The 17,419-nt window shown below is 42.7% G+C and overlaps 1 protein-coding gene across 2 annotated transcripts in view; it reads left to right on the top strand.

Moving 5' to 3' along the window:
- Window positions 1-17,419, top strand: part of PTDSS1 (phosphatidylserine synthase 1) — a 64,639-nt gene that overhangs the window by 28,175 nt on the left and 19,045 nt on the right. For both annotated transcript variants that reach the window (XM_049633072.1, XM_049633073.1), the window contains exons 5-9: window positions 2,433-2,591; window positions 6,060-6,211; window positions 10,335-10,476; window positions 12,385-12,497; window positions 15,331-15,396. In XM_049633072.1, the coding sequence (XP_049489029.1) occupies window positions 2,433-2,591; window positions 6,060-6,211; window positions 10,335-10,476; window positions 12,385-12,497; window positions 15,331-15,396 (632 nt within the window). The remainder of the gene's footprint in view (window positions 1-2,432; window positions 2,592-6,059; window positions 6,212-10,334; window positions 10,477-12,384; window positions 12,498-15,330; window positions 15,397-17,419) is intronic.

Below are 17,419 nucleotides of genomic sequence, written 5' to 3'. Positions count from 1 at the left end.
AACCAGGACCTCAAGATCTTCCTGATGTGATCATTGGCAAATCTGCTCATTAATAATTACAATGCTAGGGGCGCCTGGCTGGCTCAGTCGGTGGAGCATGGGACTCTTGGTCTTGGGGTTGTGAGTTCAAGCCCCACATTGGGTGTAGAGATTACTTACAAATAAAAAAATCTTAAGAAAAAAACCAGTAACTATAATGCTAATAGTTACATTTGGCTCTTTATGATTTTCAAAGTGACTTTCCATCTGTTGAAGCACAAAAATATCCTCACGGAGAGTAAAAAGGCCTCCAAAGTCATCTTTAACCCATGATCACTTGAAGAGTAGCCTTCTGGGAACAGAACTTGGCCCTCTCTTACATCACCCTATGCAGTGTGTCCAGGGTAAATAAGAGGAGGGGGTGGTGGAGGAATTTGGGGCTGACGGGGCTTTGCAGCTCTCCTTAACCCAACCGGGACCTGCTCTGGCTCCAGGGTATTTCTCTCCACCAGTCTGTGATTCCTGTGACAGGCACATGTTGTTCCAGAATCAGGATGAGAATTTTCATCTTACTGCCGTTGGTTGGTGTTGTTGTTTTTTAAGTCTTGTTTTGACTTCTCCCTATTGAATCTTTCCCTGTTTTCTCCAGATTTCCCACTTATACATTGTAATATCACATCACAATGTTTCTGGAAAAATGCAATATTTTAAAATGTTTACTTATTTTGCGGGGAGAGGGGCAGAGAGAGGATTCAAAGCAGGCTCTGCACTGACAGCAGAGAGCCCAAGTTGGCGCTCAAACTCCTGAAACCGTGAGATCATGACCTGAGCTGAAACCAAGAGTCAGACACTTAACCGACTGAGTCACCCAGGTGCCCCAAAATGCAGTTTTTTTAAAAAAATCAGCTTTGCAAATTGAAATGCACTGAATAGATCTGAGAAAGGCTTGAGGAATCTGATGTGGTGGGGTTTGGAAGAGATAGAGGAGAATCAAATTGTTCTTTTGCTCCCTTAGGAGGCATCATTTCTAGAATTTGAAAATATTAATACCTTGTTCCAGGAATTTCTTCAGCTGGCTGTTAATAGGTGGCTATTTTCTGAATCTTATTTCATCCTATCAGATTACTTTTGGGAAGGAAGAATTCAAATGTAGAAATTCCTGAGAAATCTTATATTGTTATATGATAACTACTTTACTAATATATACAGAAACAGAAGGATGTTGACTTAAAATATCTTTAAAATGTGCCAGTTAGGGGCACCTGGGTGGCTCAGTCGGTTAAGTGCCCAGCTTCAGCTCAGGTCATGATCTCACTGTTAGGGAGTTTGAGCCCCATGTTGGGCTCTGTGCTGACAGCTCGAGCCTGGAGCCTGTTTTGGATTCCGTGTCTCCCTCTCTCTCTGCCCTTCCCCCACTCATGCTCTGCCTCTCTCAAAATTAAATAAATAAATTTTAAAAAAGGCAAACTCATATGTCCTAATGAAAACAAAAAGATAGTAGAAACAAAACCAAAAGTCTCCAAAGCTTTGTAATTTTTAAATACTTAAATTACGTAGCATCTGAAAATGTTAACTTTGGGATGGGAGGTTGATTCCGTTTCCTTCTAATTTCTGAAATTGGATGCTTCAGCTTTTCCTCTCTGCTAACAAATTTTTCAGGCTTTGGATCTCTGTAAATTCTACTTACCTTCATCCCATCATTCTGACACACAGTGTTTTCATTACCATTAATACTGAATATAGTTTACATTTCTATTGTGATTCCTTTTTTACACCATGATATTTAGATGTGTTTTCAAATTTCCAAACCTATTGGGATTCTACTTATTTTTTTGTTAATTGAGATTCTATTTATGTTTTTATCGCTGGCTTTAACATAGTTGTCCTGTGGTCAGGTGACCTGAGCTGTGTGATTCCACTTCTTTAAGACATGCTCAACTTGTGTAAAATTATTTTGCTTCCCATTTAAAAAAAATTGTTTTAATGTTTATTTTTGAGAGAGAGAGAGAGACAGAGCGCGGGTTGGGGAGGGGCAGACAAAGAGAGGGAGACACAGAGTCTGAAGCAGGCTCCAGGCTCCTAGCTGTCAGCACAGAGTCTGATGTTGGTTTCTCTGGTGCTGGAAACCCCAGAGGGGCTGGATCAAACTCACAAACCGCGAGATCATGACCTGAGCTGAAGTGGGATGCTTAACCAACTGAGCCACCCAGGCGTCCTGCTTCCTATTTTAATCAAACTTTTGCAATTCAGAGCAAAGCAATTCTGAGTCACCAACTTTAATATTTGTCTGTTTTTCCTAAAGGATCTTCAATTATTAAAACTTTCGGGGGCAGGTGGGCAGGACAGGTGTCAGTTGTCATATCAAGGTCGTTCTTTTCATTTGTTGTCAGCATCCTAGAAGTAAGTTGATTTTGAGAATATCCATTAATTATTTCCCTGTTTACTTTGAATAGGAGTATGCTGTGAACTGCCATGTTATCACCTGGGAGAGGATTATCAGCCATTTTGATATATTTGCATTTGGACATTTCTGGGGCTGGGCTATGAAAGCCTTGTTGATCCGTAGTTATGGCCTCTGCTGGACAATCAGTATTACCTGGGAGCTAACTGAGGTAAGAAGGGGCCATGGGCAGCGATCAGATAGTTTACATGTAGGAGGAAGGTTGTCTGTCCATTAACAGTCAGTTAATCCATTCTCCAGCCCCTGTGGTACAAACTATGTTTAAACCATCCCCTAGAAATATTTGATGCCTTTGTGGCAGTTGGGGGTGGGGTGTGATTCCTTATTAACTTAAAATGTGTCTCTTGTCTCACAAGTCTTAAAGAGAAACCAATGAAATGAAACAAAAAAGAATGATAATAAAATCCTCAGTGAGACTGAGATAGGTACATAGTATTGAGGACATCTGCTTAGGGGTAAATAGGTGGGTTACCCTCTAGCTAGTTTCTGGTTTGGGACAAATAGAATTGTGTTTATGAATTACAAGGGCACCCAGGATATTTTGTAGGTGAAAAATGGATTCCTGATATAGCTCTGTTGTCTCAGGAGTCAAGTTTGTCTCATTTCATGAATGAAAGAGATATAGTCTTTTAAAACTATTAGGAAAATGATTTTGGGGGAACTTATTTATTGTTCAGTTATGATATCATTCTTCCTCAGTCCCAGGGAACAAAATTTGGCCATGTGTGCAGTATATTTCTTGATGCCAACTATTGTCTTGACCCCAACTTAGGGAACCACGCCAGCCAGATCTAGCTTCCGTTAATGTGCCTCTCACAGCCCAGGAGGCCAGAAGTCTCAGTTCAAGATGTTGATTGGTGCCCTTTGAGGGCTGCGAGGGAGAATCTGGCATAGGCGTCTCTTAGCTTCTTATGGGTTGCTGGCCATCATTGGTGTTTCTTGGCTTGTAGATGCATCACCCCAATTTCTGCCTTCGTCTTCGAGCCGGGTTCTCCTTGTGTGCATTCATGTGGTGTTCTTTTTATAAGGACACCAGTCACACTGGATTAGAGGCCCACACTATTCCAGGATGACCTCATCTTTACTAATTACATCTGCAACAACTCTCTTTCCAAATAAGTTCATGTCATGAGGAACTGGATGTTAGGGGTTCGGCAGGAGGATTTTGAGGGGACATGATTCAACCCACAGTGGTACCCAACACTGTACATGTATTGTCTCCTAAATCCTCACCATAAACATATTCCCGGTGGACAGATGAAGGGACCAGAGCCTAGAGTCTTGCCTCCTGAGGTGAGCCAGTAGGATTCCACATGTGCTGGACTCCAGGTGCACAGCCCACGTTCCTGCTCTCATTCCACGTTCCTCCGAGTTCCAGGCATCTTCCTGACTGTACTGCCGTGTGACCCTGTGCAAGGCCCTGGGCTTTTCTCAGCCTGCCTGCTTCTCTCCCCTCATACTACAGATGGCCTCTGGGCCTTCCTTCCCTGTTCCTCTGTGTCCTCTAGACTCTTGCAAGCACCTCTGCTCCGTCTAAGTCTTTCACAACCCTGCTCTGCTCACATCTAACCTCCTGTCCTCTCTTGTGTGAACTACTCGCTTCCTCCCTTCACTGTCTTTTGCCAAAGTGATCTTTTTCACACCTCGATCCAGTTGTGTCCTTCCCCAGCTTAAAACTATAGTTTTGTCCATTGCTTTTAAGACAAAATCCAAACTTCTAGACCAGCCTTTGAGGCGTGATGTTAACTGGCCCCAGCCCACCTGCTTGCGACCCTCTCCACCCTGCCATCTTGCTCCAGCCATCTTTGCTTTCTTCTTGTCAAAGAGCCCGTGTCTTTTCTATCCCAGAGCCCACCGGCAGGCTAGTCCCTTTTCTCCCTCCTCCCGCTGTGCTCCATGTTTGTACACCTGGAAAGAGAGTACCTGGGCCTTCTCCTTTGAAATGCCCATCATATTATAGGTACTTATAGTGTCTCTTTTCTGCTAAGTGTTCAGCCTCAAGAGGGCAGGGCCCATATCTGCATAGTCCCAGATACTCTGCCCCACAAGTGGTAGGTTCTCCCCAAATTACTCATGAGTGAATGAGTCCAGCCCTCTCCAGTTCCTCCTGCTCAGTTCTGGACAGATGAGGGAACCGGAGCCCAGCACCTTGCTTCGTTAGGTGAGCCAGGATTGGGTTCCAGATGTGCTCCTGCTAAGATGTGCAGCCCATGTTCTTGCTGCCCTACCACGTTCCCCTCTGTGAGTTCCAGGCATTCATCTGGACGGCCCATCTCACCCCCAGAATCTGGTCCTTTCCAGGAAAGCTCTTCATGTCCTCCACACCCCACCTCCCTGTATAGTCTTGTTTCAGCAAATATGTGTTATCAACTTCTGTTGAAGTTTCTCTCTTCCCCTTGTGCACACCACAGTTAATGCCGCATCTCACGGCTGGGGACCAGAGAATACACTTCAGGGGTCGGGTCGCACCTGGCTCACCTGAGGGAGGAACGCAACTGCAAGCCTTCACATGCAGTAGCTGTGCTGGGTCTTCTTGGCAGCAGGCACATTAAGAAGGCCAACTCCATATATGTGCCTTGTCTTACAGTCTACAAAATGCTTTTGTGAACAGTTTTATTTTGTAGTATTTATTGTGTTACTTCACAGGTTTGTGATTATGGGGTTGCCTCCTTCCAAAGGATTTCCAGGTACCGTCTTTGTCATTTCAGACCTTCTAGAAATGGGCCTTCACACAGCAACATGTGCTGCTCTGGAGACAGCTGATAGGCTGTTTGTTTTGGACGAAAGGATTTCCATGAGATTTTTATTCCACCCTTGATCCTGCTGTTTCTGGAATGCCCTCAGTCTTCATCTCCGTCTTGAAACCAGTCATCCCTGTCCTTAACGACCTCTGTCCCAATAGGTCTTGCCCCAGTTGCCGTCTGTCAGAATGAATCTCTCTTTTGTCCTCACCGTGCTCCATTTATGTCGCCATGGTAACATTTGCCACAGCCTACCTTATTTTGTGGTTCTGCATAAACATCTGACTCCGTCCTGCCCTTGGGATCGAGAACCGTGACTTTATTTTGCCTCACCCCTTGCACATCATAAGCACTTAATAAGATGACGATTGTGAACCAGTTGTCATAGGGTTTCCTGTTAAGCTATCTGTTTCCCACCTCATGTCATCAAAACCTAACCTTTCTCCTTTGCAGCTTCCTTGCTGTTTTACCTAGATATCTGTGGGATAGTTCTAAAACACACAGCTTGAACTCTCAAGCTGCTAATTTTGAGGACTATGCCAGTGATCTGTTGGCAGGTATGAAGACTTTTCTCCCTTTCCTTTCTTAGATCCTTGTCTCGCTGTCGTTAGCCAAGGTAATTCATCAGCAGTATTTTTCAGGAGGGGTTACCTTGTCTTTAAAGCCGTATGTCAGGAAAAGAGCTGTTTGGATTCATAAAATGTGTAAACTTACCCACAGCATAAAAAACAAACCCGATTACAGGCCTTGTTTTGATTTATGTGTTTCATACATTGGGAAAACCTGTAACGTCAACGACTTCTCCTAAAAGAATGTATTAAAAGGAAGTATATCTTTCTGCAGTTTTGTTTTTAAAACCGTGGTCTCATGTGTCTCAGCTCTTCTTCATGCACCTTCTGCCCAATTTCGCTGAGTGCTGGTGGGACCAAGTCATCCTGGACATCCTGCTGTGCAACGGCGGTGGCATCTGGTTGGGCATGGTCGTTTGCCGCTTTTTAGAGATGAGGACCTACCACTGGGCCAGCTTCAAGTGAGTCGCCTCCCCTCTGGACATTAGTCACAGCCTCGCACAACGAGGACTGAGCTGCTTTAGTAGCAAGCACCTTCAGTATGGTCTTTGACGATAAGAAGTAAATGACACATTAGTAGTTGAAACGCATGAATGATTATAGACCGTGTTGCAGGAATGATTATAGACCGTGTTGCAGGCATTCACCCAGATGATGCTAAACCATTTATGATTTCATTTCTCTCACATCCATTTTGTTTTCATTCTCCTGCCTCAGCCTGCATTTATACTGCCCTCACTGGATTAGTTAGTCCCCTGTTCCCTGGTTACCCCCTGCAAACCATCTCACCCCACTGCTTGAGGGATCTTTTTAAGCATGTCAGATTCATCATGTCATTCCCCTGTGATGGCTCCTCCTGGTCTTTGGGACAAAGTGCACATTGTGGGCTGGGCAGGTCCAGTCATTCCCTCCATGCCCCTTGGGGCTCCCAAGGTTCTGAGCATATGCTCCTCTATACCTGGGTTTGACCCATGTCCCCGTGTGCCAGGCTGACAGGTCCTCTCCTTTCCTACCTCGACTACCTTGACACCTCTTCAGGTAGCTGTCTCTGACTTTCTGATGCAAGTTGCGCGTCCCTCCTCTGTGCCTCCAGGGGGGACAGCACCCACTTCTGTCATTCCTTGTCCTGCCTCCCTGAGCTCTCCTCAATTTGACTGTCACAGGAACTGTGCCATTGAAAAGGAGGAAAAGAACAGCAGTGGGATTATGAAAGTAGCTGTCTTTATTGTGTTTACACCTTCATTTATTTATCAAACAAAATATGAACATTTTCCCACATCATTAAATATTCTAAAACATGATTTCAAAGGGCTTCTTTATATCCCAACATATGGATAAATCATGAGGTATTTAACCAACTCCCTTTTGTGGTCATTTAGATGTGTTTCAGAGTTTTCAGTTTTATGAAGGAAGCTAGAGTGAACATTCTTGAACATGTATCTTTGTAGATCTTTTTTTTCTCTATAAATAACTTTTTTTTGTTAAATGAGGGGCACTTGGGTGGCTCAGTTGGTTAAGCATCTAACTTAAGCTCAGGTCATGATCTCAACAGTTGGTGAGTTAGAGCCCCATGTTGGGCTCTGTGCTGACAGCTCAGAGCCTGGAGCCTGCTTCGGATTCTGTCTCCCTCTCTCTCTGCCCACCCCGTCTCATGCTCTCCCTCCTTCCCCCCCCCTCTCAAAAATAAGTAAACATTAAAAAATTTAAAAAAAACAAATAAGGGAAAATGAGTATAAGTCACAAAGAAAATGTCTCAGCGCAGAGCTGAGGCTCAATCTCACAAACCATCAGATCATGACCTGAGACCGGAGCTGAAATCAAGAGTTGGATGTTTAACCCACTGAACCACCAGGGTGCCCCTATAAATAAATTCCTAAAAGTGTAGTACTCTAATTTATATTCTCACCCTCATTCACTAATGTATATATGTGTTTATTTCACTATTTCTTTGAATTTTACTTTTAAGCCTTTTTTAATGTTATCACATATAATTATGTGATACTGAATTTCTAGTCCATTTCTATTATATTTTCCCTCTTCTTATTAGTGCTTTTTATAGGTTAAGGACATTAACACTTTGTCATAAATGTGACTTTATTTTCTGTTTTGTCATCCACTTGTAATTTTCTTTATGGTAGGTACTCCATTTAAACTTTAAAAGCTTTTCATCTTTTTGTGTAGGTAAATGTTAACCTGTATTTTCTTCCGGTTCTTCAATGGTTTGGTCTTTTATTATGAGTAACTTATTTAGTCTATCTCACATTTAATGTGCTAGATGGTATGAGGGAGAGATTTCAAAATGTTTCTTGCAATTGATTAAGCCATGTTCCCTATTCCTCTTTAAATCATCCTTTCTCTGGGTGCTGACTTGAAAGCACACTTTTAATATATTTAAGACAGTAGATAATGGAACAAAAACTGGAGCTGTGCTAGATGTTGCTGTAAGTCAACTTTATAAGCAGTATCTCATTTGAGCCTTACATCAGTCCTAGGGGTTGACACTCCTTTTCTCTTCATTCTAGGGATGGTGACAGTAAGAACTAGGTTCAGTACTTGCCTAAGGACACACAGCTAGCAAGCTGCTGAGTGTGAATTTATCTCTGGTTGTCTGGCTCTTTACACACTGCCATAATGCTTCCCTATTTTCATACATTTATGCTTTAGACTCAACTTGAGAGTTGTTTTGTCAGGTTCCCAACACACAAGCCCAACTAAAAAGCAGAAATCCCATTGGTGCTTTTTTCTTTTAAGTGACGTCAAATATACAAATGAATATAAAGCTGAATTAACCTGTTGGCTGTACAGACAATTCTGACTTACAGTGGTTTGACTTAATGATTTTTTGACTTTACAATGGTATGAAAGTGGTACACATTCATCAGAAATCATACTTTGGGTCTTGAATTTGGATCTTTTCTTGGGCTGGTGACGTGTGTAGGGTAGGATCCTCTCTTGTGATGCTGGGCAGGGGACAGCCGCGGCTCCCAGTCAGCCAGGCGATGGTGAGGGTCAACCACTGATGCACTCACAGCCATTCTGCACCCAGACACCCACTGTTTTTCACTTTCAGTACTGTATTCCACAAATTACATGAGGTAGTCAACACTCTATTATAAAATAGGCTGTGTGTTAGAGGATTTTGCCCACCTGTAGACAAAGGTAAGTGTTCAGAACAAGCGTAAGGTGGGCTACACTAAGCTATAGTGTTTGGTAGGTTAGGTGTATTAAATACATTTTCATCTTATGATATTTCCAATTTATGATGGGCTTGTCCGGGCGAAACCCATCACAAGGTAACGGAGATCTGTAGTAAGTATGCCAATACTTGATCACGCTCTGTCCTCCTATTTATTCCCATATTCCTCTACCTCTTACCATATAGTTTGCTATTGTTTTCTTTTAAATACAGGTCCTTCATAGTTCTTGTTTATTTTTGGAGAATCTCTATTTTTTGTTGCTCTTGTGCCTCATGTCTTTTTGCTGCAAGATTTTCTCAGTACGTGCCTGTTGATGGGTAGGCGAGTGGATCCTCCTCTGCCGCAAAAATAAAAGACCTGACTTGTTCGCTCTTGTGCCTTCAGCACTTAGCACAATGTCCAAGACCTAAAGGCACTTGATAAAAATCTTTGTCGAAATAAAGAATCTTTACCAGTTACTAAATGCTATTTACCTTGGATTTCGGCTCCTGGTCTAGCAGGAGAAGCTAGAATACACAGCCAACTGTGGTGCTCATGACGGGAGCTTTCCTCTGGCAGGTGCCCTGAGCCTGACTGTTCTTACGTGTAACACGTAGGAATCTTCGTTCCTGTCATGGGAGTGTGAAGTTTTTAACTGAGTGATTTTGTGGGATTAAAATGAAGGAGGCTTAGAAATTGCTGTTTGTCATCCCAAACTGTTCATTTATCTTAGGAAGAAATAGGATGAAGAAATGGTGTGGGTGACCTCTCTGTTTAACTAAAATGCCCTGGCTTGGGAGGGTCCCTGGGTGGCTCAGTCTGTAAAGCATCCGACTTCAGCTCACAGTTCATGGGTTCAAGCCCTGTGTTGGTCTCTGTGCTGATAGCTCAGAGCCTGGAGCCTCCCTCTGTGTCTCCCTCTCCTTCTGCTCCTCTCCTGTTTGTGCTCTGTCTCTCTCTCTCTCTCTCTCTCTCTCTCTCTCTCAAAAAATAAATAAACGTTAAAAAAACAAAACAAAACAAAAAAATGCCCTGCCTTGGGAAATACAGAGTGGGTGGGATCATGTCCTTGTGGGCGTCCTCATTCTCACTGGCCTGGTTCCAGGGGGCTGTTATTATGCCTCAGCTTCTTTTGTCACCTGTTCACAAGTTAAGGCCTCTCCTGGCTCTTTAGTGACCTGACCCCTGCCCTGTGCCTGTCATCACTGAAATTTCCTATTGAGGATACAGCTCTCCGCACTTCATATAAATAGAGAGATCATTGTTGGGGAGATGGTTCACCCAGAAAGGAATCTTTTTGTCTTGAGCATTTGTTGTAAAATTGTCAGTGCAGTTTTTTTTGGTTTGTTTTTCTTCTTCCCCTTCCTTATCTCTTTGGATTTTCACTGGAGCCATTCTCTTCTTACAGAGACATCCACACCACCACTGGTAAAATCAAAAGAGCCGTGCTCCAGTTTACTCCTGCTAGTTGGACCTACGTTCGATGGTTTGACCCCAAATCTTCATTTCAGAGAGTGGCTGGAATATACCTTTTCATGATCATCTGGCAGGTATTTTTTCAGATGCCCAGAAATGGGGGTGGGGGGTGGGGGGGGACAAAAGAAAAGCAAAAGCAAAATAAAAACCATTCAGGAATTTAGAGTTAACATTAGTTGACGCTGCTTACCAGCTGGGTGGTTTGGAAGATAGAAAATCCTGCAGCTTACATACAAAAAATAATTAAACAGAGCAGTGTTATTATGCCCAAGGCCTTGCTTCATCATAAAGACATTTTCAAATATCTTTCTTGGAGTTGGAAGTTAGAAAATGCTTACAGTTCCCCAAAAGAAGCTTTTGGTCACAGCATCTGTCACCCAAGTTGTTAGGCATCGGATAGATTTTCAGAGGGATCATTTTCAGGACCAAAGGAACAAATGCCAAGGGTTTTTCTTATATTCTAAGTTTAACGTTTACTTTTTAAAATTGGGCCTCAGCTGTTACCATCTCAGGTAATTTGTAGAGAGCTTAGTAAAGAAGGCTCTACTATGTGTGGGGCCCTGGGTCCTCCAAGAAGGTGTTGTCAGTGGAGAGAAGGTCTCCTTCCAAGCAGCCCACTACGTGATTCAGGCAGCCACGGGCCTTGGAAGAGGATTACTAAACATCTCTGTTTTCTAGAGATAGCCTTTTGTGTTGATCCTCCTGTGCCCAAGTTAATCATTTTACAACTTTGGGAGACCAGCTTTTGCTTGACGGGTGTTTCGGAATCATGAGAAATTATATTTTGAACACAGGCACGAAGTGCTCCCAACATAAAAAATGAGCGTGAGTCACCTTTAAGACAATTATCCTTGTCCACATGTGGAGAATAATATTGCTCATCTCAGCAGGTGGAGTTCACGGATTCAGAAGTGGATGTGAATAAGTAGTCACCATGGTTTGGGGAAGTCAGTCTGATGAAAATGGGAGTTTAAATGGGTAGGGACTAAGTTTTTCCTTATCAGAGCGATGTCTGGGAAGGTGTAGGTGTTCCATTAGTATGCGAACTGAGGAGGAGGTTGGATTGGTCCAGGAGAGACCGGGTGTGCTCCTAGAATGGCAGCATTACACGGAGCACCCTTCTCACACTCACTGAGCTGGGACCAGCTTTCCATGTGTGGCATTAATTAGTGGACCATTTTTTAAATTTTATATCCTTGAAATCAATGCTGTGGGAAAAGACACATGTCTCACGTCACTGAAATGAACCTGCTGGTCCGTGTGTTCTCCTTTCCTAATCTCTGCTCCTTGCTGAATCTGGAGGGGAAATGCAGGAGATGGGCTCAGCACAGACCACATCCTGCCTGGTCTCTCTTGTGCTGCCACGGGTTCTTCGTGTGATGAGCTGCACCAGGATGCTAACCTCAGGGAAAGTACCACTGGCCATAGGTGAAACTTGAACTGACCCTTCGCACCCACTTTTAAGAGCTGCCTTTGGTCAAGGCATGTGCTAGATAGGTTCCCAGTCATTTCTCGTTGACGTATCTCAAGCTTCTTTTGGTTATCAAAGAGCTCACTTTCCTACAGTGAGACTTCTTTTAGATCTGGCCTGATTTCTGTAAGGCTGCAGAGGTGTTCCATGGTGTATATTTGTTTTCATGATTTCTGCTGTTCTCAGAACATCTGTCTCCCAACTATCCCAGCAGATCACATGGGTGACCCAAATGAGAGCCACGCACCAGGAAGCCTGACAAATAGCTGATTCCACCATATACCCCTTCCCAACGCCAGCACCCATGATCCCCCAGCTGGTTGGTGCCCATATTGTACTGGCTGTTACTTAATTTAAATACAGCCGTTCCAGTAGCAACTTGGAGGACCCCATAAATTTTCTGAAAATGCTTTAAACATACTAATTATTTTTTAGAATGTCCATAACAAGGAATATGTTGTTATGACTTAGCATGCAGTATCAGGTTGACTAATGCATCCTTCTTTTTCAGCTAACTGAGTTGAATACCTTCTTCTTGAAACATATCTTTGTGTTCCAAGCCAGTCATCCATTAAGTTGGTGTAGAATTCTCTTTATTGGTGGCATCACGGCTCCCACAGTGAGGTAATTCTATACAAGCCTGACTGTCATTTGAGCGCATTAACTTGCTGTGCATTCTCCTGTTCAGCATAAGGAAAGTCACATATGTTAGATTTTCCATGAAAATATTAAAGAATTATACATCTGAATATGAAGAAAATGTTTTGCTCTCAGACCTCAGTACCATGAAGTGAGAACACCACACACACCATTATCTTCAAACCTTTTTAATAATCTTTCACTGCTGTTCTTTTTCCCCCCTTTAACATCCTTTAAAAAAAAAATGAGTAGCAGTGGTGCTGACTTTTTTTTGTTTTTAATGAGGTGATCGAAAAATACAAAAGTTTTAATGTTGGATCTGAAGTCATAAATGATGCTATTTTAGAGCCAGTTACTTTCCTTTTATCAGCATCCTTCCTGTCATCTTCCAGGACAAGTGAGATAAGCTTAGATATTCATGCTGTTATGCTTCTGACCTGGGTAGGGCCCCAGAGGTGAGGTGTGATTTGGTGACTGTCGCTCATGCAGACTGATTCCAGTGCACATCAGAGGCAAACAGTCATTTGTTTCATTCCTCCTGTCTAGAACTAACAGCATTGGGGTTTGACAATTCATGTGAAGCACCGCCATTGATTCACTAACAACACCAGAGGTATCTGCAAAGTTAGGAAGATACAGATAGATACTAAGCAGCTACAAGAGTTAGCTTCAGAAGCTGTAGCTGTAGAATAACTTAATTCATCAGTTTCAATGTGCATGCAAACCACACAAGCAGAGGGCCTCACTTGCCAAGAAGAGTCGGTATTCTCCTTGGTCAAACCTCTTCTGTCTTCATTAATTATTACAAAGAGGAAACAGATAGATATAGATAACCATCTGTATCTATATATATCTCCTCCCCTTGCCTCCCTCCTCCTGTGGTGCAGGTCCCGGATTGAACAAACCCAATAAGATAGAGCTGAGTCCTGGGAAGTTAAGACCTAAAATTCCATCTCTTGTTTTCTTTAAGGACCAAACAGGAGACCCACTAGTTGGTAGGCAGGCAGAGTTTTGACATGTTACAGACCAATGGTCTGTTGAAGTGGTTTTCTCGTAAATGCTATTTTCCCTTGGTGGATTGGAGCCTCCCTTTCTCATTTAAAATTTAATTTAATTTGAGGCTCACAGTTATTTTCAAGAAAGATTAGCAGCAGCTTTTTCATTAATTTAGGAGTGATCAACAAAGTCAGTAAGTGGGGAAAGAAATCGCTTATATATAAAACAGAATCACAAATCACATCTGATTTATCATGAAATTTCAATATTGCTAAACATTTCAAAACAAAAACCAGAGGCTACATGTCCAGTGTTTTAAGTTTTTGAGAGCTCCTTAAAATTTCTGCCCAACACTGTGGATTTCTACATGATTTCTTTTTTGTTTAAAAGTCAGCCCCTTTTCTGTGCTCTCATACCAACTTGAGGCATTTCCTATGTAAGAAGATGCTTTGGCAAGCTACTTGGGAAGATGGAAATGTTCTAATGGGTTCTAACACAGCCACCCCAGGTAGCAAATGGCAGTCCCTAAAAGGAGAGAAAGCTTACAGGCTTTCGGATAAATAAATCATACGGACCACATCTCCATTTCCTTCCCTTTTGATTCAACTCTCCTGCTTTGCGAAGAAGTTTGACTGAACCTTGTCTTACTCTGATAATATCAAGTACAGTGTAAAGGGATGGCTACAGTTGGAGGGGAGAGAAGCTGAAGTGGTAGAAACATACTAGGCCATGAAAATGTGAAGTGAGAGGTAGACCTGAATTCTTCATGACTAGAATTCTTCACTCAGGCCTTTGGAGTGAAGAGATGATAGTTTGTGGATGATCTTCAGGTATCCATGAGCCCCCTGCAACTTAATGCAACATTTTGTGTGTTCGTGCCCCTTATTACAGGTTTCATTAAATCCTCAAAAAAGTCTGTGACCTCCAAAAAGATGATGAGCTCCTGCTTCAGATGCTACTTCTGAAGGGACGAATTGGGTTTTGGGGGTGGTCATGAGGGTCTAAACGTGCACTGTCCTAACAGCAGCCACTTACCCTACCATATGTGGTGGCTGAGCACAGGAAGTGTGGCCAGTCTGTGTTGAAATGTTGTACATGTAAAATACACACCGGATTTTGTGCAAAAACTTAGTGCAGAAACCTTGTAAAATACTTCATTATAGTTGTTTTCAATACACTGGGTTAAATAACATGTTACTAAAACATCTATTATCTTGTTTCTTTTTGCTTTAACATGGCGGCCGGAAGATTTGAAACTGCATTTGTGGCTTGTATTATATTTACATAGGACAGTGCTGCTCTAAGCTTTTCAGCTCCATGTCATTGCCTCATTTTTCTGAGCTCGTCAGTAACATTCAAAGTCATTGGTATTGAGTGAACGGTGACCCGCATGCGGGATCCCATTCCAGTTTCTGAGAGCCAAAAGTGTGTGTCTGCCCTGCCCGGTTACAATCGGCAACCTTTGTCCTGGAGAGTGCCAGAGGAGACAATTCATGACAGTGTAGGTGACCCTCTGGAATCACTTCCCTGCAGAGAGACTGAAGCACCCATTCTGTCCCTGAATCAAAACTGCCTTTGTGAATACTCAGCTCTTTAAGCCATGCTCTCTCCACTCCAACCCAGCCCGAACTCTTCACCTTTTATAGGAATGTTCCAGCAGCCACTGGCTTCTCATTCCCTTGACTAGAAGTAGACCACTTAGCCGGAGTATGTAGAACAAGGCGGAACATCTTTTATATTTATCCTGTCAAAGTGATTTAATTTTATGCTGACCCATTGATCTTCCAGAAGCTTTCATTGAATTCCATCTTTGTTCTTTCAGGCAGTACTATGCTTACCTCACTGACACACAGTGCAAACGCGTAGGAACACAGTGCTGGGTGTTTGGGTGAGTAACCTATTATTGTGGAGGCTTAAAAACCACTTAAGCCTCTAAATTTCCTTGGTTATTTCTTGACCCTGTATTGAGTGCCTTTCAGTACAATCTTCCTATGAAGGCTTGCTATTGTTTTGTTATCTGTCTTTTCATTTTTAACATTCTCTTTTCTGATTTAAGTTTAGAATATTGTAGTTAATTGGCAAATTATAGAAAGAAGACATACAAACTTTTTTTATCTTTTTTTTGCTTTTTTTTTACAAAAAAAGGCAATCAAAAGATATTTGCTGCATGGAACTCAGAGACCTTATTTTATGAAATAAATTAGATAGACAACGGATCGAATTCCCTCTAAATTTGATGACAATTTGGGACATCATTTCATGATAGGCTTAGTGATGCTTTATGTTACTTTTACATCAAAAAGCCTGCTCAAACCAGCTGCTTGCTGCCTACCAAGGTATAATTTTATTGTTCCAAGGAGAACTAACATACAGCCACACAGTCACAACTTATTGTCTTGTTACAGATACAAATGCTATCTTAAAGTATTATTATTTAAATGATTTGAAAGAGACCATAGGCTAACTAGTTTAACCCTGCAGTGTTAAATGTGAGGCCATCTTCAGTGTCTCAGGTAAGTGGTTCTTTTGCTTAAATTTGGCCAACAATTTACCAGTCCATTTAGCAGCCGAGGTTCTGTAGTTGTGTAGCACATCTGTGTGAAGTTAAGTCCCTGAGGTAGCTTAGACTCAAGACCTAATTTAGGTTCTAAATTGAGTGTGACAACATAAAAATGAATACCCATAGTAAGCAAGAAGTTACTACTTTCAGCAGATTTTTAAGCAGAGTAACTTTTTTTTTTTCCCCAGTGAGAAGGTAATTCATATGTTTAGATTAGAAAAAGTGGCAAAAGAAGAAACTAAAGATCATCCAAAGAAGTTAGCCCATCAGGGATCACTGCCCTTAACCTTTCTATGTTACTCTTTCTAAACATTTTCCTGTGTGGGTGTGTGTCAGCTCTCATTTCAGATTCTGAGGGCTTGCTCAAGTTAAAGATGTAGGCAGGCTTCCCCCTCCCACCTAAAACACAAAGGGCCATTGTCCTTATTTCTCATACATTCTGTGATGTAAGCTGATTTTCATACCCAGAGTAGCTTATGGGGTGATAACGTGGGTTGGCTTTCCATTGTTTAGTAATCTAGCAGGAGAGAGAATTTACACGTTTACCAGATTTCCGATATACAGAGCAAAGGCCATGCGACCGCACTGTTGTAGTCACAAAAAGGAGGTAGACGGGCTCTCCTTACTGCCCCATCCAAGGAGGACAGGAAGCGTTGTTCTCGCACCTCGTCCACAGAGCGTCTGAGCCCTCCTCCACTGCCTATGCCTTCTTTCCACACTTAGTTTCCTCTTCAGACTCAGAAGTCCTTGCCAAAGCCTTATTCTGCTGTGAGTGCACGTATGCTCCACATGACTTGTCTCTGTTTTACCTGTTGAGGAAAAGGAGATGCTGATCAGAGAAAGTGGCAGTGTGGCAGCAAAGTTGGTTTCTAATCTGGCAGCCGAAAAATACAATCCCTAGCGGTGGGAGAAATGGCAAAGGTAAACGGGGCTGGAGCGGCACAAAACGCTGCTGCAGAAAGTCACACGTTGTTGAAAAGGGCTCAAGTAAAGTAAAATGCAAAGGAGGCATCTTTTGGCTTATTGAGTATGCTCTCCGAGAATCGCAAGCTCCCAGAATGGTGGTATCAGGACACGCACCTTGAGAACTAGCGGGCCATGCCGGAAAGAACATTCCTCTCCATAAACCTCACACAGCCATCCGCCTGGGGGTGTGAGCACACTCAAGAGCCACCTCTCGTCAGCCAGCGGCAGGGAAACACGGGGCCCGAGCTGTCTTCTCTCTGCAGGTTTGCCCCTTGGAGGCCACCACCTTCCCTCTTCTGCCCCGTCCCTGTTGCCCTCATTTTGTCTTTTTCCCATCTCCTAGTAGCTGTTTTATAGCTCCTTTTCACTAGTTTTAGAGTAATTT

The sequence above is a fragment of the Panthera uncia genome, chromosome F2 (assembly GCF_023721935.1).
Source record: "Panthera uncia isolate 11264 chromosome F2, Puncia_PCG_1.0, whole genome shotgun sequence".
In the NCBI taxonomy this organism is placed as follows: domain Eukaryota; kingdom Metazoa; phylum Chordata; class Mammalia; order Carnivora; family Felidae; genus Panthera; species Panthera uncia.
Note: the sequence above shows the minus strand (reverse complement) of the source record. Positions and strands in the feature narration are given on the sequence as shown.